We start from the raw sequence: 22,733 nt of genomic DNA on the forward strand, positions 1-22,733 counted from the left end.
ATGCATAAATATGTACAAAAAAAAACAACCACAGTATCCTTTAGTCAGCCTACAAATGTTATTTAAATAGTGAATAATGTTTAGACAAAGTCTTTTCAATTTATTTTTATTTATATTTATCTATTTTGAGGTTGATTTTTGTTTCTGATAAATAAAAATAGTTTGACAAGCACCCAAAAAATTTGATTTAGACTCGAGGTGGTGTCACTGGTCTGACCACCTGGATGGAAAGCTGAATCATGATGGGTGAGTTTCTGAGTTAAAGTAACACAAAAGAAGCCACAAGATGGTGCTGTCTAGTCACAGAGACAGGGTTTCTGTAGAGGAGCATTTCTTCTTTAACCAACCACAAGCCTATGCTAAGGCGTTCCTCTTAATTTGCACATGCTGGATTCATGTTTCATGACTGCTTTCTGAGTGAGTCTCGTTTTGTCTGAACCATGTGATTGTTTATAACGTGTTCCTTGACCCAAGTTTATGACATGTATGACATGAAATTATAAACTTGCTCCAAAAAAATCAATTTAATTCATTTTGTAATTATGGCTGGGGAGCCTGGGGTATATTTTCACAGAACATACAAAAAGGTGTTGTTTTGCATTCGCTATTATCCGATTTTGTGTTGAGAACATTGGTTATTTACACTCTTTAAAGACTGTAAGTAACCAAGGTTCTTCTCTTCTATCTCCTTAATAAATAATTAAAATCGTCTATTGTTACATTTTACATCATAATGCAACATGGGATTTCACAAACTGGACCCAGATTTTATCCTTTTATTCGGATTAACCAGTGAACCAGGAGTCCCTCCAGAAAATCTTGCATCTGTCCAGAATCCGAGCTGCACCCTGTGGCACTGGAAACGTCTCATTTTTAGACATGAGCACAGCCGTTACAACAGCTCCTCCTAACATGAGCAGCCACCGAGAAAACAGGAAAGACGGCCCGCTGTCTGGTTCTGGTACCACTCTGGTCCTGAAAGGCTGAGTCACTCGTTCCCACTGAGTGAGGATAGCCTGACGGGCTCCGGCCCACTGACCGGGCCCAGTGAGACGATACTGATATGGAGTGCAGGGACCGAAGATGACCTTCCACCAGAGCACAGGATCTCTCAGAAGAAGCGTCAGGAAGTTTGGCCGAACTCCTACCTGTGATTGGAAGTCATCATGATGCTTGTGTCTCACATAAATCTTATCTTGTCTTACATATATAACACAGTTTTATTTACAGCTTAATCTGAACAAACCTTATCAGCCATGAAATCCAGGTAAGGGATGTAATCCACCTGGAGAACAGCCTGGCGTGGGCAGGGATAGCTGGAAAGAATTTGTTCAGATGTCATTGATGCTTTCTACAGGAAGAACATAAACGATCTGGCTGTAACTACATGAGTGTGAAGAGAACGTCTACCTTTTCATTTTCCTCTTCATGTCAGACTTCATGACTTCCAGCATTTCCTCCTTAGATGGAAGACGGCTCAAACCTTAAGGATAAAAACACATCAGCTGACACGTGTGGCTCCTCAAACCTGAACCGTGTTTGTGTGCATGCATGTAAAGAAGCTCAAAATTTGTTTACCGGTAAAAACCTTAGCAGCCCACCGTGCCTGCATTTCCACAATGGGCATGATTGGTCCTTTTGTCTGGAAAAGACCCATGACAGCCAGCGTGGGTTGTAACAGAGAAGGAGGAAACAGTCTCCTGAAATTTGATTTGAAATGGTGGTGATTAAAAATAAACATTATATTACAATAACACACAATGTTCCCGACAAGTTGTTTTTTTTATATGCTGCCTGTTCCCTTCGGAGTATCAGACTTTCTGTGCCAGACAAGTTAAATAGGTAATTATTGTTATTACTCAGTACATTGAGTTTTAATTTTACCTAAAATGTTATTTTAAAATGTCCATTTAATCTCATTGTGTTCAAGCTATGAATAAAACACTGACCTTACACATTATTTTGTATTTTTTAAAAAAGGATTTCAGTAAAACTATTTTGGAAAAAAACAGCAAACTGATACTACTTTTATATTTTTACAGTAAATATAAGCTGGAGCCAACATCTGGTTATCTTAGCTTAGCATAAAGACTGGAAATATCTCCCCTGGCTCTGAAGTCTTAAAGTCTAAAGCTCCCAAATTGACATTTTATATCTTGTTTGATGTGTAAAAACATCAAATTGTTGTTTTATCAGAGGTCATTTGCTGGATGCAGTGACTTCCTGTCTCCAAACCAAGAATAACAGTGGCATCAAAGTGAGATGTGCTAATCAAATTATGTAATGTGGTGTTTCAAACTTCAGCTCTCACCATCATGGACTTACTTGTATAACGTCAGCTCTCCTTGAGGCCCATCGGACAGAGCTGGAGGCAGGAATGGAAAGTTTACATGATAACCTGTACAGAAAACTACAGCATCAATGTCCTCCTCCACAGTGCCATCTTCGAATACAACTCCAGAGTCCTTGAAGCTTTTCAGATTGGGTTTCAGTACGAGCGCTCCATGAAGGATTTGACCAGGAATGTCATCGTTGATCAAAGGCCTCTTGTCCAAAAGTCTGGGAAAGAGAAAGAGACAAATGAGAATATGATCCAGTGAATAAAGTTAAAAAGCTGTACAGTAATCTCTGAGGATCTCATTGGACCTAAAATTAGTTTAGCAGTAACTAGTAATTAGAAACAACAAACTCTAAAACACCATAAAAAATACCTGAAAATAACTCAATAGGACTTTTTTTTGTCACTGTCAGGACAGATACTGGTTTATAGGTGACTGATGCACAGTGTAGCACTTTGCCCTTTGGTTAGGGGCAAGAGGGCAGGAGTAAGTTACATATCCTTTGTGGGGAAAACTCTGGGCAAGCCCATGCAGAAAATCCAATATTCAGAAAACATGATCACCGAGTCACTATGAAAGAATCATTTACAGATGACTGTGCAGTGTATTGTAATCTACGTGGTCATAAAATATGAATTGGGGCTTTAAAGATGAATCACAGAGAGGGATTCATGCCCTCACTCATGATCATCATCCTGGTTAAAGTGTGTCACCTGTGTCTGGGCCGCAGGCAATACAATTTGTGGTCATATTTTTGGTTCACTGCTCTCTCTGCCGACCAGTTGGTCAGACTCTGGGGAAGGAGTGACATGAGTACATTGTTGAGCCTGTTGATAGCCGTCATGTCCAGAGGAAGACCGTTATCGGACATCCTGCCGATCACCCAGGCGCCTTCGCGTGTGCTGAGAAATGTCTGTCAGAGGGAGTATAAGCAACAGAAGTAAGAAGCTCAGAAACACATAACACATGCTTTTTTATTTATCTGTCATACCTTCTTGGCAGATCTACTAATCTCGACTGCAATATCTCCTCCAGAATTGCCAATTCCAACCACCACCACTCTCTTCCCTCTGCAGGCATCTGCATCTTTATATTCCCAGCTGTGAAAACACCTGCCAGAGAACATCTCATGTCCTGGAGAGATACAGATGATGCTACATATCAAAAGGAAAATACGTTTTTTGCAGATGTAAAATCAAATCAACAGTCTTTATTCCATCGGTATCTGTAAAATGTTTGTTCACAGACCTGGAAAGTCTGACAGGGGTAAAGCCGGATGGATGTAGTGGCCTGAACACACCAGAACTGCATCAAAGACGTGTTTCTCTTCCTCTCCATTCCTGTTAACGGTCACTACGTCCCACTGACCGGACAGAGAGAAATCTGGCCTTTGTGTGACACTCCTTACTGTTGTCTGAAGCATGCGTATGGACATTCATACAAACATACATAAACACGTCAATAACTTTGAGATGTTTTGAATTTTTTTGAAAGACTGACATGATGAAACTGAAATAACCTGGAAATTGATGTATCTGTGCAGGCCAAAGTGTTCAGCATATAGTCTGAAGTACTGCATTAGCTGGGTGTTGTGCAAGTAGTTTGGATAGTCCGGCGGCATGGGAAAATCACTGAAGCACATCATCTCTTTGGAGGTGTTGGTCACCAGGGAGCGATAGATGCTGGATCTCTCCTGCTCGGGTGACTCCTGTTTATGAAAACAAGAAACAGAGCTGATAAAAACATGACATGTTATATCAGAAAGACTTGTTCTAGTTGAGGTGGAAAGCTCTTTTGCCATACAGCAACATAACATAATACTGTAATACGATGCCCTCACTGACCTTAAATTTCCACAGGCCGCCAATGTCATCACTGCTTTCAAAGCAGATGGGTTCCAGGCCCTCGTCAACACAGATCTTAATACAAGCCAGACCAGAACTGCCCGCTCCAACCACGGCCACGCGTCGAACCATTGCTCAGTACCTGTGCGAGGAGGAGGCACCTGAAGAATCACTAACAATATGTCGTCATACTATGTGGTTCAGCAAAAACATCAGCAGGCCAGCAGTGACTGTCACAGTGTGAACACAGAACAAAACAGCAAGTTTTAGCATTCATAACTTAAAAAGGTAACATTTATTTAAACACACTGATGTCAAGTATCTCATATTGTTAAGTTGTTGGAAACCCAAAGGAACATTGCTGAAAGTTTGAGTAATAAAAACAGTTTGCAGAAGGTGTATCCCTGCATGTCAATGAACCCTTTTTTTTTTGTCAGGGAGACAATTATCAGAACACAGCTGGTACAAAAAGAGGGTCTCTTTATTGCTATACTGAATAACAATAAAGACAGCTCTCACCTTCTCCAGGAAGCTGATTGAGAAGTCCTGTGCAGCTGCGATCAGACGTTTCACAGAGTTCACATGAACTGAGCTGTCGCTTATCACCTAATCAGCTAACCGGTGTGGCAGTGGGTGGAGGTAGAGGTAGAGTTGGGGGACTTTGAACCTGTTCAGGCTTGAAATGTCTCCAAATGTTTTGTAGAGAAATGCTGTGAAGTGGCAATAGTAAAATCAGGTGAAGTTAACCTTTGACATGTGTGGGACCCACAGTAATGTTGTGACTATCAATGGGGCATTAGATATTTGTTGATTTGGGGTTATTATTCTGTAAACATTCAGTAGAGACACTGCAGTATGCAGCCATGTTGGGCTGATATGTTTCTCAACTCAACTCAACTCAACCTTATTTATAAAGCCCTTTAAAAACAGCTGCAGCTGACACAAAGTGCTGTACATAAAATAGAACATGAAATAAGACATATAAAACAAAGAACAATATAAAAACAATAATAAACGATAAAACAATGTTAAAATAATAGCAAAAACAGAAACAGAGTCTCATGCTGGGTTAAAAGCCAAGGAATAAAAATGGGTCTTAAGACGTGTTTTAAAAATGGACAGTGAAGGGGCTTGTCGAATGCATAGAGGGAGGTCATTCCATAATTTAGGACCAGCAACAGAAAAGGCTCTATCCCCTCTGTGCTTCCGTTTAGCTCTTGGTACATATTCTGTATTTTCAGAGAGAAAGACATTTTTTATAATAATTCATGCATGCCAGAAAGTCCCCTTTGTGTCCAACTGTGCAACACATGAATATCAAACCACCCTGATGAAGCAAGTCAGATATATTTCCTTCATAAAACCAGATGGGAAGAGCGGTGAGCTTCATCATTGCTGGTCTTGGTGGAAATCCACTTCTGTTAAAGTAGTAATGCCATGGCAACATTAAGTCTTTCTCTTTAACTCATAATATTTGCATAAAATGCATAAAAACTACATGTGATGAGTTCAAACTACAGTGAACTTTAACTGCCTATACTCATCACACTGATTGGATGCTGGGGTTATTATGCCATCTGCTGGCCTGAGGACTCATCACACACCACCCCTAGATGAGTCAATTTTTAACAATTTTAGAATTTTAATGCAGTATTGTATTTATTTTTAGATTTGTTACTGAATTAGTTATCTTAATTATTCTTGTGAGCACATGTTTTTCTGTGGTGACGTAACCGTACTCATAGTTTTGAAGTTTTGAACTTATTATTAAAACATTTTCAGTCTGTAACTACTGCTAGAAATGTACAAGAAGAATCTGCTGCTCAAGCCAAATTACCTCCCAGGGACAATAAAGTGTATTTGATTTAATCTAATTGTACCTGTGTTCAGGTTTTAGGCAATACATGGCGTGAACATACATGGAGTCTTTTCTCAGTTGAGGCAGTTGAGAAAAGCTATGAGCAGCAGTTTGAACAGGAGGTGGACAAATCTGAAGCTGTGTTAGAAAGGTTTCGGGAATTCATAGTTCAGAATTCAAAATGCTGACAGGAGTGGAGCAAGTGTCATGCCAGACCTGGAGCTGGGTATGCGGCCAATGCTTTAATGCTATTAGTCTGATGTTACATGTGTAGCTTGGCCCTAAAAAAACAAACTCAGCAGTTTTTTGCAAAATATGTTTCAGCAAAATTGCCTGACTGTTTGTTTTTTTACTGTATTCTTCACATTTCAGTTTAAGAAAAAAGACCCAAATGCAGACATGGAGGGTAAGGTAAACAAAATAACTTTAATAACTTACGACAGGTAAAACAAAAACAGCAGAAGGCAGCTGGATCCAGGCAAAAAGAAAAGTCCATAAATCCAAAAGAAGTCCAAAAAACAGAATCCATAACAGAGAACAAACCACAAACCAAGACAGAACACATGACAGGCAAAGAAAGGAATCTAATGGGTGGGACAAAACACAGCAAAGGCAGGAAGTAAAGATACACTTGACACAAGGAGAGAGGAGAATAACAAAATAAAACAGGAAACACAAAATGACTATTCTATGATAGTTAATAGTCAATAAAGCTGATGACACAAAGACATTTATGAGTTGTCTAATTTGTTTATTTGCAAAAGAAACACATTCCACATTCATGGCCACTTAAAGTTACATATGATGTAAATACGTGTGTTAAGCTTTGTCACGCTGGACCTTTAACATTCCAAGAAAATCTCAAATATGTTTCCACATGAACACTTTTTAAAGTCGTATGGTGATAGGAATATCTAGCATAATCAGAGCCTTATAAAACTGTGCAACCACAAACAGAGACTTTTCGTGATATACCAACAATAAAGGGACTTTTGAGCAATCTCCAGAAGAGAAATGCTTGCCATCAAATCAGCAAACAAATTTACTTCCTACAGAAAACTCACAATATGTCCATATATCAGAACATTTGTTTCTTTATGATGTTCCTCAAGGTCTTGGAGTTTTAATATGGTATCTTTCAGGGGTGTTTGTCCATTTTTATCAGTTTTTGTGAGGTCCAAGATGGCTCCATTTTGCACAAAATCTGTGTAACAAAATAGTATCAACAACTACAACAACTTATGAAACATAACTGAGCATTGGAAACGGACATCATATACTTTTAGTTTCTAAATTTGAATAAGCACCTGATAAAAACACAATATCCATTAAGGATTTATGACTTAAAAAAACTTGACAAAGACATAATCTAGTTCCCAACTTTCAGATGATGTATGCCATTTATATGTTGACCTGCTTTCTCCCCCTAAAGATCCCCCTAAAAAGGAGAAAAAATAGCTGTATGGTAGAGAGGAGTGGAGTGGAGTGGCAAAGGTTAAATTAACCTAATATTTATGTAGACACAGTAACACGTCTAGCATTAAGTGGCTCAGATAGTGACCCAATAATTATTCTCACTGAGATTTCTCAAAGGATCTAGGGACAGTAGATATGCTAATGTTTGTGTGTATTTTTGAGGCTTTCTTTTCACATTGTTGCATTGCTGGGAGCTTGTTTAGACTGTTTGTGGACGGATCTTGGACAGGAGGGCGGGGAAGGTGTCTGGGCTCCGCACATGGATGTAGTAAATGGACGCTCCTCCAACCATGACAGTCAAGCTGAACTTAATCAGGCGGCCAGCAAGGGAAGGCTTTTCTTCCTTCAGCTGGAAGATATGGGAGGAAAAAGTTTGGCCAATTAGTCAGACGGTTCTTTACTTTGAAGCAGGATTTCACACGAGAATTACAGAATATAGAAGAAACAGACCTGTCTGGTTTTTAGGGGCTGGTACATGCGGTCGAACTGGGTGAAGATCGCTCTGCGGGCTCCCTCCCATTTCCCTGGTCCCATCAGTCGGTACTGGTACGCTGTGACAGGACCCCACAGAACCTTCTTAAACAGTGGGTAGTCTGTGAATAAGAGCCAGAGGAGACTTGGCCGCACCCCAACTTCTCCTGCTATTTCATCCATGTAGGAAACAAAGTCCACCTGCAGGGGTGTCAACTTTGACACAATGTAGCTGTGGAGAGGATAAATCAGAAATAAATGTCAATGTTTAATATCAACATAAAATATTTCTTTGTCTGCACTCAGACTCTGACTCTTTACTAAACATGAATGAAGTGACTTAAAGGACAAGTGTGTAGGATATCTTGGCTTCTATTGGGGTAGCTGCTAATTGCAACTCCCTTCCTTTACCATGCAGGAGGAATTACAGTGTCCAAATAACACACGAAAAACACAACAATTGGGAATGTGTTGCTGGAGAAGGGACCTACCGCCACAGGTCGTGGCAGTAGGGTAACTATGGATAAATGGATGGATAGATGGATCAGGCAGAAAATGGCCAGCAGGTGGCACCTTATCTTTAAGGTAAGTATGATAATTTTAGACTGAAATGACTAGAAACATGACTCCAAAGAAAGCTAATGTTGATTTGTGTTTGCAAGATGCATAACAGGCAACTCGTATGGTTACAGGATGCAGCATACAGCGGCTGCCTCCAAGTGGCCGAAAAAATATTAATGCAACTTTAAAAATATATCATCAAATGTAAACATCCATTTGCTCCATAAGGATGTAAGAGAAAAAGGGACAATAACAACAAATAATCATTAAAAGACTCACTGTTCCTCCATGTCCTTGGTGTCGTTCTGAACAGCCTTAATCATGGCCTTGTTTGAGGGCAGTTTCTTATGTCCTGAAGAACAAAAGACAGAAAAAGAGACAGGTGAACATAACATAATTTGAAAGTATCTAAACTAGCCTAACTAACCTCACTAACCTTTGATGACACGTGTGGCCCAGCGGGCTTGCATCTCAGCCTGGGGCATGATGGCTCCGAGGGCGTGGATGAAACCCACGACAGCCAGAGTGGGATGTTCCAGGTTGGGAGGGAAAACGTGCTTGTACAGACCCAGACGGTGCCCAGACTTGTACATAGCATTCTCAGGCAAGTATGGAAAACCATATCCGTAACCTGTGGCAAACACAATAGTATCCACCTGTAACGGAGAAAGGATGAGTTAGAGCTTTAAATTGTGAAATGTAAAAATATTCTTGAGGGTTTCCTTGGAAATAAAGTGCTCTGACCTTCTCCACAACGCTGCCATCATCAAACACCACAGTGGAGCCACGGATCTCGCTCACATTTGGTTTGATAATGACCGACCCAGACAGGATCTTTAAAGGCAGATCATCGTTGATCACTGGGATCTGACTGAAGAGTCTGAAGAGGTAGAGCAGATAACATGGAAGATATTCTGATGATACTGACAGCTGTCATCCTTTGTACAGAGAAATAAGATGTGTGGTCCCCACAGTACTGACCTGTGTGCGGGTTTGAGGGCGTACATGGTGTGGTCATACATGGCGTTAAGTTTCTTCTCACCAAACCAGTTGAAGAAATTCATTGGAAAGAGCTGGAACAAGATGTGGACAAAGCGTGTGTTGTACTTCATGTCCACTGGCAAGCCGTTGTCAGAAACCTGACGGATGACCCAAGCACCGCGACGAGTGCTCATATACACCTACAGAGCAAGAGCAAGAGACTGACATCAACACACAGGAATTATTTCCAATCAACGTCTTATGTTAACCTCAGAAAAGACTTCCCAACCTGCTCTGCCACTCTGCTGCTCTCCACAGCGATGTCACCTCCTGAGTTACCGATGCCGATGACCACCACTCTCTTCCCGTGCATGTCTTCAGGCCCCTTGTAGTCCCAGCTGTGAAAGTACTTCCCTTCAAACGTCTCAATCCCTGCAACACAGCAGAATGTGATCCTCCAATGTTGCTCTTACAAATCACAGATCCAGCTCTTTACATACTGGGTATACCTTCCGATACTATGACGGACAGGACCTTGATTTCTATACTAGAAATGCTGTTTTTAATTGCAATAAAAACCATTACAGCTTCCTGGTTGAAGCCAGCATAACACAATGGATGGACAGGGTAAAAAAAACGTCTTTATCATGGAGAAAATCATGATAATCATGATCAATTTGTTTATCTCTCTCCCTTTTCTCTTCTCTCTTTCATTCAAGTACAGGAACCACAGAGGCTCTAATCACTTGTGAGTGACAAAGAGAGATATTTTCTCCCATTTAGAGTCTCAACTCCTCCTGGTGCCCTTCAGTCTTCCCGCCAGTCTCTGAACTCCTTTATCCATCAACGACCCTGATTTCTCCTTTCATCCCTTACCCTCCATCCATCTACCCTGCATCCCTCCTACTGTACATCATCTTGGTTCACCTTTATCCATAATATGCAATAAACCCTGTATAAATTTAAATCTATATTGGTGTGGCACATTTGGCTAAAGCTACAGTTTTATTACAATGAGTGGGACGGTAGTTGATATATTTAGGTATCGTGAAAATTATAATGATGAATAAGGGAGAATTATTTCATGACATGAATACAAGCGAAGTATATGCATCTCCTTTTTGTGTGTTCTTTGTTTGTTGTCATTTTATGTGCGTTAAATAAAAATGTTTCTTTACCTGGGAAGTCTTTGAGTGGCAGGTTAGGGTAGGTGTAGTGACCAGAGCAGCAGATTACTGCATCAAAGACATGAGTCTCCTCCTGTCCATCTCTGTTCTCTGTCACCACTTGCCATTTACCAGTGCGAGAATAGTCGGATGTCTGTTTGACACTCTTCACTGAGGTCTAAAACATATAAAAACACGATAAATTCGATTGTAGATGTTGTTTCAAACCATGTGATTCGTGTGTGAAGTCTGTTACCTGGTAGCGAATGTGTTTCAGCAGTTTAAAGTGTTCTGCATACATCCTGAAGTATTTCAGGATTTTAGAGTGATGCATGTAGTTGGGATAATCAGCAGGGATTGGGAAATCACTGTAGCACATCATCTCCTTGGAGATGTTGATGGTGAGGGAACGGTAGATACTGGCCCTGTTGGGCTCTGACACTTCCTGCAGAGAAGAAGTTTCAAAGGGCAAACGGTTAAGATTGACAACAGCAAACCTTCTAATATAATAATTCCACTTATCAGCACTTATTCCGGTGTGGTGACTCGCCTTGAACTTCCACAGCCCTCCCATGTCATCGCTGCTTTCAAAGCAGGTTGGCACCAGGCCCTCATCCAGACAAGCCTTAATGCTGGTCAGACCGGAGGGGCCCGCCCCGATCACTGCTACTTTGAGCACCATGGTGGAGCTGCATGAAGGAAAGAGGATCAATATCAGATTTGAGCACATAATTCCAACATGAGACAGTTCAGTAATATGAAAGCATGAATTATTCAGTATGGATCTCGTGCGTGTATAGTCTTGTTCTTTTGATTATCTCATTGAGCACTAATGCTTGCTCTGGCTCCCAATCCAACTTGCATTAAATTAGTTTCTTATATATTTTTTAATCAATAGTCCTTGTTTATATTACTGAACATTTCTAATATTGATCAACTCCTACGATGTGATTCTGTCATCAAATCTAAGTTAAAACAACAGCAAGTATGTATTAAAGCTGCGAAATCTCATCAGACTCTGCTGAAAACTGCAGATTTGCCCACAATTGAAAAATCAATTGATATGACCATTGATTGGAGTATAAACTCTATCGTGCAATACTGAGCCTAGTTTGCTTGAATGCACAGGAAATTTCAGAGCAATCCACTGAATAGTTATAAAGACATTTCACTCTGAGGTACATATGTCAGCCTCACGGCGGCAGGCCAACAAATCGACACTAGTGCACCCATAGGTGAAGTGAACAACAACAAGAATCTATGGCAATCTTCCCTGAAATGATTCCACACTTCATGACTTTAATCAAATTATATAGATCTGCCAAATTACTCTTTATAATCCATGCCTGTTAAATTAGACACCTTATCTCGTAATTTTGAGATAAGGTGTCTAATTTTATTTTATTTTTTTAATCCAGTGAATGCAGTGCGCTTCTGTAAATATGCACTAAAAAATTAAAACTATGCAATTAAATATTCCTGAGCTACGAGTGTATCAGCTTTCCATCTTACCTTGATCCTGCGTGCGTTGTTTTTTGTGCCTGTGAAGTGGGACGAGTCTCACATGAGAAGACTTTATATACTCAACTGCTTTTTTTTTTTGCCTCTCTCTCTCTCTCTGATCCTGCCCAAAAAAGGGGAAATACAACTGAGTTTTCCTTTGGACTTTGACTTAAATCTAAGGCATCATTCTTCTAGTCCATTTGGGCTCTTTATCTTTTTAGGGTCTAAGGACAGAGGGTGTCACTCCCTGTAGGCTTGTGACTTTGGGCTATACAAACAAAATTGATTTGATTTGATTTAGATTTTTATCTGACCGTCATTTTGGCTATGTCTCAACAATGACATCAAGTAATCAAACTTGCAGTTAAAAGGTTTAAATCCTGTCATGTCACTATCATGTTTGATAGTTGAAGTGAAGTTTCAATAGCAGTGAATGATGAATGATGAATGATGACATGAGGCAGTTTCACATTTGTTCCCCATTTAATTAAAAATCATTACAATCAAATCATTCAGGATTAACCTCTCTAGGAATATGGAACAGCACATTCAAATCCACTGAACATAACACAGTGTAATCACGTGACCATACAGGCATATGTACATACATTAAGAATAAGGTCTATACAGTACACACATAATATCATTTATTAAGTATTAAGCAGGCAAAAACTGAGTGCAGTGAAATATACTGGAGCTGGCTTCATGTTTGACTATGTGCAAAAACAGATGTAACGTTTTCTGACAATCTTTAAGAGGTGAACAAAACAAACGTCGTTCTTTGTGGCGGTGTTTCCCCAGCCTTGAAGTAAACAGCTGACGTGTGGAATGTGCAAATCTATTCTGCAATCATCGTGATGAATATTGTTTTCTAAAGTGTCCGCATGAGCTCAATATCAACGTTTAAAACACAGAAAAAAAAGCAATCATAAAAATCATTTGGTCACAGAGTTCACTGTCCAGCATATATAGATTAGCGACTGAAGGGTAATGAAATAAAAACAGATGGAAGCTACCACCTCACATGCTGGTCGTAATGGAAATGTCATCTATGTCATGTAGCGTGTGATTCTGCATTGAGTAATATGATCTCCTATTCCAGCTGCCAGCTCAGCACTGGTCATCTGAGATTTCCTGCCTGTTAACTGTACATGAACTGTCTTTCTTTTATATGTCTAATTTATAACTCATGATTAACCTTTGGAAAGTTCCTCAGAACCCAGTCCTCAGTTTCTTTGTCTTGTCCACATTAATAAACCTACCAAAGACAATTTCTTCTCACAGTCTCTTTTCTTTTCACCCACCACACTGGTCGTCTTAACGCTCACGCTGAGGAGATCATTATTATTGCAGAGAGAGAGAGAGAGAGAGAGAGAGGAAAGAGGACACAGTCGACAACGGGGCACCGGTGTACGAGGGATCAGTGTGTTAAATTATGTGGGTTCATACCAGCCTCATACTATCGACTGATAAACGCCACATAAAGTGACTCACAGTGGAACGACAAAGACACAAATGAAACATTCTTCCTGTCAAATAAAGAATAGTATAGTTGATGCATCCTAAATATTACACAGAAATCATACGTCCACATATCTGATCTTACTCCTAATCAATAATCAAACAGATATAAAAAAAAATTAGGATGCACCTGTAGATTAATTAACAAGTTTTTTTTTTTTTCTGGCAGTGCCAAGACACGTCATGACCTACACACCACTACACCACTGTGTGCACTTCACTTTAAATCTGAAGTTTCAGCTCAGTATTTTTTAGTTGTATCTGGTTAAATGCCTTTCGGCTCCGATTTAGCTTGAGCTGGAAAAAAATGTGTATGACGTGTAAGTATGTAGGCTAATCCTCTAAATTCACAGTTAGCTGCAAAATTATTGCTGACATGTTACAGCGTTGCCCCAATAAAGACACATTTGCTGTTCGGATGTGTGACGGCCAACGCTTGTATGTGAGTAAATCAGTTAACGACATGTTCTCCACATGCTGTGTCCCCGAATGGCTTATGTACAGGCCTCTGTGACACCACTTATGTCAAACTCCCATCGGTGTTACAACATCTCGATCACCGGTGTCATCGGTGGGTCAGTGCGTGGGTATGGATTAACAAATATGTTGATTCAGAGAAAAAGTTTGTGCACTTAAACAACCCTGAACGTCCAGGGGAGATCAGTGAGTAAATGTTAACCCTCAGACTGACATACATGCAACTGTCATTAAGAGTCGAGACAAGTTCAGGAAGTTAGATCTGCAGCACTTTACAGATTATTGCCGTTGTGAATCATCAACTAAAAATTCATGGGAAATTTAAAACATAACGGAAACGCAACAAAAGATTTAAGTGACAAGAAATCTGACCTACCGTTATTTTGTATAAACAGAGCTATTCGATATCACATTTGAGTCAGTAGATGAGAAATTATGGCAATAGTTGTCTTTGCATTTTCACAAAACTGTCTCCAAGTTGAGAAACTGAAATGTGGTATATCAAATGAGCTGAACTTTTTTTTTTTTTGCAAGGCACCCTGTACTATATATAAAACCTTATTTACTCTTGTCATGCCTTTTGAGTCTGATCACTGATCCATGAACCCTGGAAGCACACCAGGCTGTTGCAACACGTCCTCATTCGTGCCAATTAAATGTTTTAATGAGAAATGACGCATGTAGTCCATCAGACTGGTACTGGATGTATTTGAAATGTCTATTAATGAATAATCCTTATGTATATTTGTCTGGGAGAGTAGAATTATTGCTATACTTGCAAATGTGGTCGGCGCAAAAAGAAGAACGATGGCAGTGTCTTTAGGAATATCTTCACAGTGCAGAATTGGAGCAAGCTGTTAGTTTGATATCGATTTCAGGTGATAGAAAACTTTTTTTTTTCTTCTTAGTTTTTGCATTCTGTGATTGTTACTATAAATCAAGTAACTCCATTTTTTTGGCCCTCAAATAAATTTGTAAGAAGCTGAAGTGTATTGGAAATGCAGTCCTTCGTAATTTTTTCAGCAAAATACAAAAAAAAGCCAAACTTTTTTTTTTGGTCTTCAGTTTTTCAGGACATTTTTAGTGACTGGATGGTCACTATGGATGGATGGACTTTACAATATAGATGTAAAGTAATGTAGTGTGCCCCACTCTACCACCTAAGATTCAATAAACACTTCATTATTTCAATATTTCCTTCCTCTTACTGATAAATATAATTAATGTATTGTACAGTTTGACCGTCTTCAGCCTCATGACAGTGTTTAGAGAGTGTGCCGATGCCTAGAGAACAAGCTATGGTCATTCAAAATCTTCTTGACCAATGAAAAGATGTTTTGTTACATCATGTGTGTAGGATAGAGAGAAGGAGGAGGACAGCTTTAGATAAATAATTAAATTAAACAGTTCACTGATGATTGTGTAAACATAGATTTTCATTTCTGGCCTTAAATGTGTCTGATTTTAGTGTTTTAGGTTCATTTTGTGAGCTAGAGGATGATACGTAATACGGACGACACATACAGTCCATAACGTGGCTGATATCACGATGGAAATCATCCTAAAGAAAGAGGACAGGTAGGAAAGGTGCCTGAGAAACATGTGAACCCAGCAGGATAATAAATTGCAGTTTGTGAGCAGTTGGTTAACTGCGTGTTGATACTCTAAACAAGGAAGCTCATGAGTGTTTGTTAGCAGAACAGCTCAGGTTACAGTCCCACTGATTTATCGTCTACAGTATTTCATCTGTCTTTATTACTTATTGCTGTTTGTCTTTTTTTTTGCAAAGAAAATGATTCACATGAGTTATTTAATGTCTCCTAACATATTCTAAATTAGTGCCTTGACTTGAAAGTAAGAACTGTTGACACTTACAGTAAAAGACTTGACTCAGTCCAGTGAGGGGAGTGAGGTGGCTTCAGGAGATAATCTGGACAAATCTGTTTCTCATTGGTCTTTTCTGATTGTTAAATAGAGGCAGGCTACTCGCTGCATCTGTAGAGTGGGGGCTGAAGTGTGTTTTGAATTTAAATGTCGGATAAAAGCAAAACAAAATAGAGCTCTCTTAAATATCAGTCTAAAAGACAAAAGGTGTGCAGGGGCACTTACAATCAAGATTTAAACCGCTGCATCTTCTCCTCCTTCAGTCCTTCATATTAAACTAACTGTCCCAGCAGCCCTTGCAGGGTTTGAGGTGAAAGCCACAACATCTCTATCAAGTTATACTGGAAATAGCCCATCCAGAACCCAAACATCACGTCAGTCACGTTGTGCCTGCCCAGCAGCACTCGGCTCAGGCCCACCAGGCCGGCCCACAGCAGGACGAGGACCCTCAGTGGGGCAGCCAGAACGAGGTGAGCCAGCAGGAAACGGCCACACATGGCGGCACGGGTGGCGTGGCCTGAAGGGAAGGAGTAGCGGTCCACGGAAAAGGTGGCAAACATGTCCATGCGGTTGTGCGCTGGGCGACGCCGACGCACCACTGCCTTAACAATGCCCACCAGGACGAGGTCCAACAGCAGGCCTGGAGGAGACGAAGAGGGAGATGTGTTACACAAGAAAGAAAGTGGCCACTACAACCCCAAGAGTGCTGGATTTGTAGATTTAGTACATTATCCTAACCAGAGCAGGCCAGAGAGGAGGAAAGGCATGTCCAGCTTAAATATAATATGTATACATGGGATTTGAAAGATAAAAATGACACCACCTGGTGGTTACATCAAGACTAACACTAAGGCAGACACCAATGCATGCAATTATTTATGTATCGCTTAACATCAAATGTTAATTGGTCAGTTTCAGAAGTTATCCAGATTCTCAAAACCAAACACTGATGATGCTGGATAGACCGTCCTCACCTTTAAACAGGTGGAAATAATATGGCTTCATGCTTGTTGTGCCACTGTGGTAAGCCAGTCTTTATGTTGGCTGTGTTTGTGTTTCCACAGAGCTGAGGGCTTTTATTTAATTATTCATGGATGTCACACACCCAGGATAAGATATTTCCACATCCCCATTCTTTATTGACAGCCTACATGTATCAAAAGACAAAAAAACAAATTAAAAAAATCACAAAACAAAACAGATATCTATTAAATGAACGAATATCTGAATAGTCGATATAACTGTTGATGAACAGTTGGGTCCAGCACTAATATTAATAACACTGATAATGCCATAACTCCATTTAGGTGTGAAAGTTTCAGAATAAATATAAGCTGCCGTACTGCAGAGTGTTGCTAATCATATTTAAACCAGTGACTGATTAATAAACGATTATCAACAAGTTACAGTTTCATTATCTAATATTTTCACACATTCCCACTGTGAACAGACGGCAGAAAGATGCTCAAAGTGTTGAGAGATCTGACATTTACTTGCCTCTACCTGCCTTATAACAACAACAACAACAAAATGGGAAAAACCTGAAGTAACCCACACAAAGGGGAGAAAACATGACAAATAACACCCAGATCATCTTGCAGCCTATGGTAAGTTGGTCCACTCCTCTTCAATGGCTGTGCAAAGTTTGCAGGAAGTGGCCATGCAAGAACTAGGATGTGTTCAGCTTCCAAGAACTGTAGCAGTGTCTTTCCAACACGGTGATGATTGTCTCAGGATCTCAACACATATCTTATCTCGGGTATCTCATGGCACACAATTCACTGGAAACATCTCAGGGGGATATTCCTGCAGTCTGCAGACATTTTGACATGTCACAGTTGGAAACTTGCAGATGTATTAATAATACCTGCATTTTACGTATGGGTGGTCCTGTTACTGTGCCTGCTGGTTCTACCGTGCCACATATGGGGGTCACACAGGGACAAGCATGTCCTGTTATAGTCACTCACTTCCTCTCTGCTGTCTCATGCCCTCCACACAACAGATAATGTAGAAGCCTCTACAGAGTCAGATAACAATGTTGGACCACTAACTAGTAATTATTTCGGGAGGTAGTTGTGTCTATCCTGGGGTGATATAGACGAGGCAGAGAGGACAGCTTCTTCAGAATGTCGGGGGCATCGTGTCATGACAAGACAAGAGTTTCTCTGCACTGACTGAACTGGCACCGAGGAATAAAATTCTCCAGAACAAGGACGCTAAATGGAACTGAGCCAGGTTTACTGTGAAGTTCAGCTGTGCTGTGACAAGTCAAAATATCTGATGTGCAACAATCCATCAGAACATTGCAACATCTGTGTGCTGCAGTGTGTTATGTTACATTTATTGTAACCAATCTAAAAACACACCTGTGCAATAAACATGCTGTAATATTAAAGTGAATAAATATGAGCTACAGTGTTGCTGATCATATTTGAGGGAATCTACATCTGCGTTGACCTTTACTTGAACTGAGTGGATTTTATTTAATGTTGTGTCACTGTATTGAGCTTATAAGAAGATTTTTATGAACCGTTTCTTTCAGGGCTGCAGTGCTGAAAAATTCATGAAAAATGAATATGCAACAGTATTTTTTATTCATCACTGAAAACTACTTAATACTCAAATATCTGCTGCTGTAACCAGAGCGGTAAACTGGCTCAGAACTGCAGCCTGCTGTTTCCTTTAAAAGTTTAATACCTCTTAGAAACAGTCCTCTTGTGCTTAAATCAGGTCTCTGTCCATGCAGATAGAAACCCTTAATGCAGAGGACCAGAGGCTGTTGCTTACTGCTTAAGTCGTTATCCAATACTATTAACCTTCAAAGCCTGCTGCAGCTGTACCTCCCGAGGTGAGCTCTCACTCTACAGACATACGTTACACCATTTGAACTGAACTAAAGTCAATCATACAAACAGCAAACAGCAAATTCTCTTTTAAAATAGTTCCTTACATCACATTTCGGATGCGTTTACACGACACTAACCTGTCAGTAAACTGTGAAATAGATTTAGAACCATTTGCTAGAGCCTCATGTTGCATTTTCAAACAACAATCCAACACCCAAAGACACCGAATTAAAGTCTGCGTAAAGGAAATTCACAGACTTCTTTTTCCAAACACAGTTTACACACTGGAAGATAATTTCTAAAAACGCGTGAACAGACTGAACTGTCGTACTGAAAAATGGAGTTTTACTTCGTCGAGTGAAACTGTGTTTTACCAGATTTGTGTTCAAGATTTAAATCACAGCTCAATGATGCACTGAAGCCGTACTTTGCATAACCTCTGCCATAACACTATAATGGTATAAAAACCTTCAGTGCATTAGCATTACTGTGGTTCTCACGCTCGCTCAGGAGTTATTACACTTGTCATAAGTTTATATTAGAGTTTAGAGCAAAGTTTAGTTGCTACGACCTTTGCTAGTTATATCTTCAACATCCCGCAAATGCATCTGAGATTAATATTTTCACATATTCCCACTGTGAACAGACGGCAGAAAGACGCTCAAAGTGTTGAGAGATCTGCCACTTACTTGCCTCTACCTGCCTTATAACAACAACAACAACAACAAAATGGGAAAAACCTGAAGTAACCCACACAAAGGGGAGAAAACATGACAGACAAATAACACCCAGATCATCTTTCTCTAACATTAAGCAACCCTTGATTTTACTTACTGGGCTTCAATGTGAAATGGTACACCAAACAACAAATATAAAAGCACCAAGCCTTCCGCGATGCACACAAAAGGATTACTACTCTCAAATTCTGTGCACAAATTCGGGTTAATAAACACCTTGCCGATGCGTGATGCATTAAGATGCTGAATAAACAGGATACTTATTGCACGGGTGTTCCTTGATCTGGTCACTCTAAAATGTGCAGCTTTATCTTGTGGCTATTTCACACAGAACTAGAGCTGCAGATATCCAATTCCAGGCATGATACTCCACAGAACAAGGGAGTGTTTTGCCTCATGCAGTGCGGGACATCTCCTTTGTATAAAGTTGATCAGGTTGTTGATTGCAGCCTATGGCAAGTTGGTCCACTCCTCTTCAATGGCTGTGCAAAGTTTGCAGGAACTGGCCATGCAAGAACTAGGATGTGTTCAGCTTCCAAGAACTGTAGCAGTGTCTTTCCAACACGGTGATGATTGTCTCAGGATCTCAACACATATCTTATCTCGGGTATCTCATGGCACACAATTCATGGAAACATCTCCGGGGGATATTCCTGCAGTCTGCAGACATTTTGACATGTCACAGTTGGAAACTTGCAGATGTATTAATAATACCTGCATTTCACTTATGAGTGGTCCTGTTATTGTGCCTGCTGGTTCTACCGTGCCACATATGGGGGTTACACAGGGACAAGCATGTCCTGTTATAGTCGCTCACTTCCTCTCTGCTGTCTCATGCCCTCCACACAACAGATAATGCAGAAGCCTCTACAGAGTCAGATAACAATGTTGGACCACTAACTAGTAATTGTTTCGGGAGGTAGTTGTGTCTATCCTGGGGTGATATGTTGGAGGCATCGTGTCATGACATGATGAATAAAATTCTCCAGGACAAAGACGCTAAATGGAACTGAGCCACGTTTACTGTGAAGTTCAGCTGTGCTGTGACAAGTCAAAATATGTGATGTGCAACAATCCATCAAAACATTGCAACGTCTGTGTGCTGCAGTGTGTTATGTTACATTTATTGTAACCAATCTAAAAAACACACCTGTGCAATAAACATGCTGTAATCAGCATCGTGATATGTCACATTACTGTGGCAAAGTGCACACAAACAGATTATAACAAATGTGTGTGCAACATTTGAGAGAATTAAACATTTTTTGTGTGTAGCACGCTGCAGCACGTAACTAAAAACACAACTTTTGTTATTATTTGCAGGACAGTGTGAGCTTCAATAGAAGGCAATCGGAGTTAAAACAACTCTTACTTTACCCAGGGTGGGACGGTCATAATGAAGACACAGACATGAAAATTGAAATAATTTATAATATAATATATTCTGTGGACGAAGCATTATAATGGACCTGCATTGCAGCTCACACTGGCTTACACCTCGCTTTTCTCAAGATCTTAAAACCGTCCTCATCCCTCCATCACCGCGTTTCCTCCTTCATGTGAGTGTCAGCCTGCAGTAAATTCAAAACACTGATGCTCGCCTACATAAACAGTCTCCTGGTTCTGCACACACCTACTTTGAACACCCCTTACACAGACACGTGTTACCTCCTCCGGGTGAACGACCCCTCGCTCTGCCTCCCTATGACTCTTCAAGTCTGTTGCTCCACATTGGTTCCTACCAGATCAGGGGCGTCTCCTGAAGACCCAGCACCACCTACAACTGGACATGCCAAATCTATACTTACTGCTGCACTGACAACTCCTTGTCGCACTGTACCTTTATTTTCTTGGATAAAAGTGTCTCAGTGAATGCATGTAAAGAATCAGGATTATTTGGACACCACTCCGTGCTGCATCTCATTTAAGCGTCAGACAGATGCAGAGCTGAGACTGCAAACAGAGGATGGATTAAAGCCAGTGATCTATAACTGTGGAGCTGCCAGCTCTGGTGGAGGGAGAGTAAAAATGGGTCATAACAAGAAATGTGGTTATGGGACCACCTGTGAGAAGATCTGCGCATGTCAGATGAGGACCAAGAGGAACCGTGACACAAATACCGCAGCTCACCTGCACACCTGTCTGCATCAGTAACAATAAAGAGAGTTTTACCCATGAGGAGATTGAGCATGACCTCCTGTCCTGCAGCGCTGTCACTCTTGTACAGGCAGTAGGCGGTGACAGCCAGCCAGGGGATGCCATGTCCCGATATCTCTATGAGCTTCATGAGCGGGCGCACGCTGCCCCAGGACGAGTCCTCACAGGCGCACACCCCGAGCCGCTTGGACAGCCACAGGTCGATGGCGAGCAAGGAGCTGAGCGCGACGCGGATGAAGGACGGGTTGAGCCGGATGCCGTCCTCCTCCGGCATCCCCTGACCGCTCGCCGAGCCAGTGGAGGAGCTGGAGCCCCGACGACGAGTGGGGCTCTCCGAGGCTCGGAGCCGGGCGGTGGTCGGGTCGGAGCCCTGCCGCTGGAGCAGGTGCGGAGGCGAGGAGCGGTTCAGCGGCTTCGTCAGCGACATGAAGTCGTAGCGGCCGTTGGAGCCGCCGAGCACCGGGCTGCCTCCGCTGCGCACCGGGGCTTTAGCTTTAGGAGACGGCATGGTGGCTGATAACGAACCGACGCTGCGGTGTAAAGTCGCTCTGCGGTGCTGTGCGGGGTTTCTCTTTTTTTTTCCTTTAGCTCATCTGTTGTACGCTTCACAATTCAAAGCACGTCCGGTTACACCGAGCAGAATCTCCATCTTTGTTGTTCCTCCCGCAAAGCTACCTGGGAAATGGTGTTTTTCGTAGAAGCGTAAACAGTGACCGGTTTAACCGCATTGGATTAACTCTAAAAGAGAAAAATAAAGGAGTTTGAAACGTTTTGTAAGAGATGTTTCAGGTCAAAAACAAACAAAGACTGACCATGTTATAATAATAATACATTTTATTTCCTTTCTGTCACCTAATGACGTCCTTACAATAAATAAAAGTAGACAGCAAATAACAAAAACAAACAAAA

General features: G+C 40.9%; 3 protein-coding genes across 6 annotated transcripts; all 3 read right to left on the reverse strand.

Annotated features, from left to right (window-relative positions):
• Nucleotides 1-167: 167 nt before the first annotated feature.
• Nucleotides 168-6,636, reverse strand: LOC104926014 (dimethylaniline monooxygenase [N-oxide-forming] 5). 4 transcript variants are annotated; one of them, XM_019260291.2, is made up of 12 exons: nucleotides 6,480-6,636; nucleotides 4,703-4,893; nucleotides 4,184-4,325; nucleotides 3,859-4,047; nucleotides 3,588-3,753; nucleotides 3,331-3,473; nucleotides 3,053-3,252; nucleotides 2,326-2,559; nucleotides 1,579-1,700; nucleotides 1,411-1,483; nucleotides 1,247-1,316; nucleotides 169-1,148 (listed from the first exon to the last, which is right to left on the reverse strand). In XM_019260291.2, exons 3-12 carry the CDS (start codon nucleotides 4,313-4,315, stop codon nucleotides 786-788), a joined length of 1,692 nt encoding a protein of 563 aa, XP_019115836.2. In that variant the 5' UTR covers nucleotides 4,316-4,325; nucleotides 4,703-4,893; nucleotides 6,480-6,636; the 3' UTR covers nucleotides 169-785. The 4 variants fall into 4 exon arrangements, with proteins under 4 accessions (XP_019115838.2, XP_027145863.1, XP_019115836.2 ...); XM_019260293.2 differs by lacking the exon at nucleotides 4,703-4,893 and having other exon boundaries at nucleotides 168-1,148; XM_027290062.1 differs by lacking the exon at nucleotides 6,480-6,636 and having other exon boundaries at nucleotides 168-1,148; nucleotides 4,184-4,344; nucleotides 4,703-5,030.
• A 139-nt stretch (nucleotides 6,637-6,775) lies between these two features.
• Nucleotides 6,776-12,315, reverse strand: LOC104926013 (dimethylaniline monooxygenase [N-oxide-forming] 5-like). The gene is made up of 11 exons (XM_010739778.3): nucleotides 12,209-12,315; nucleotides 11,247-11,385; nucleotides 10,953-11,141; nucleotides 10,709-10,874; nucleotides 9,820-9,962; nucleotides 9,531-9,730; nucleotides 9,294-9,429; nucleotides 8,986-9,205; nucleotides 8,829-8,901; nucleotides 7,968-8,220; nucleotides 6,776-7,866 (listed from the first exon to the last, which is right to left on the reverse strand). Exons 2-11 carry the CDS (start codon nucleotides 11,376-11,378, stop codon nucleotides 7,717-7,719), a joined length of 1,662 nt encoding a protein of 553 aa, XP_010738080.1. The 5' UTR covers nucleotides 11,379-11,385; nucleotides 12,209-12,315; the 3' UTR covers nucleotides 6,776-7,716.
• A 348-nt stretch (nucleotides 12,316-12,663) lies between these two features.
• plpp6 (phospholipid phosphatase 6) lies at nucleotides 12,664-22,626 on the reverse strand. Its single transcript, XM_019260315.2, has 2 exons — nucleotides 21,840-22,626; nucleotides 12,664-16,721 (listed from the first exon to the last, which is right to left on the reverse strand). Exons 1-2 carry the CDS (start codon nucleotides 22,330-22,332, stop codon nucleotides 16,354-16,356), a joined length of 861 nt encoding a protein of 286 aa, XP_019115860.1. The 5' UTR covers nucleotides 22,333-22,626; the 3' UTR covers nucleotides 12,664-16,353.
• Between the last annotated feature and the right edge of the window lie 107 nt (nucleotides 22,627-22,733).

The sequence above is a fragment of the Larimichthys crocea genome, chromosome XVII (assembly GCF_000972845.2).
Source record: "Larimichthys crocea isolate SSNF chromosome XVII, L_crocea_2.0, whole genome shotgun sequence".
Lineage (NCBI taxonomy): Eukaryota > Metazoa > Chordata > Actinopteri > Sciaenidae > Larimichthys > Larimichthys crocea.

Bases quoted from the DNA above. Each gene is read 5' to 3' on its own strand.
- LOC104926014 (XM_019260293.2), bottom strand. From the start codon at position 4,315: ATGGTTCGACGCGTGGCCGTGGTTGGAGCGGGCAGTTCTGGTCTGGCT. The intron at 3,754-3,858 runs GTTATTTCAGTT...CGCATGCTTCAG, and splicing joins ACAGATACATCAATTTCCAG to ACAACAGTAAGGAGTGTCAC. The intron at 1,484-1,578 runs GTAAACAAATTT...TTTATCCTTAAG, and splicing joins GGCTGCTAAGGTTTTTACCG to GTTTGAGCCGTCTTCCATCT.
- LOC104926013 (XM_010739778.3), bottom strand. From the start codon at position 11,378: ATGGTGCTCAAAGTAGCAGTGATCGGGGCGGGCCCCTCCGGTCTGACC. The intron at 11,142-11,246 runs GCGAGTCACCAC...TCTTCTCTGCAG, and splicing joins GAGGGCTGTGGAAGTTCAAG to GAAGTGTCAGAGCCCAACAG. The intron at 9,731-9,819 runs GTTGGGAAGTCT...CTTGCTCTGTAG, and splicing joins GCAGCAGAGTGGCAGAGCAG to GTGTATATGAGCACTCGTCG.
- plpp6 (XM_019260315.2), bottom strand. From the start codon at position 22,332: ATGCCGTCTCCTAAAGCTAAAGCCCCGGTGCGCAGCGGAGGCAGCCCG. The intron at 16,722-21,839 runs GTAAAACTCTCT...CGTCTCCTCCAG, and splicing joins CATGCTCAATCTCCTCATGG to GCCTGCTGTTGGACCTCGTC.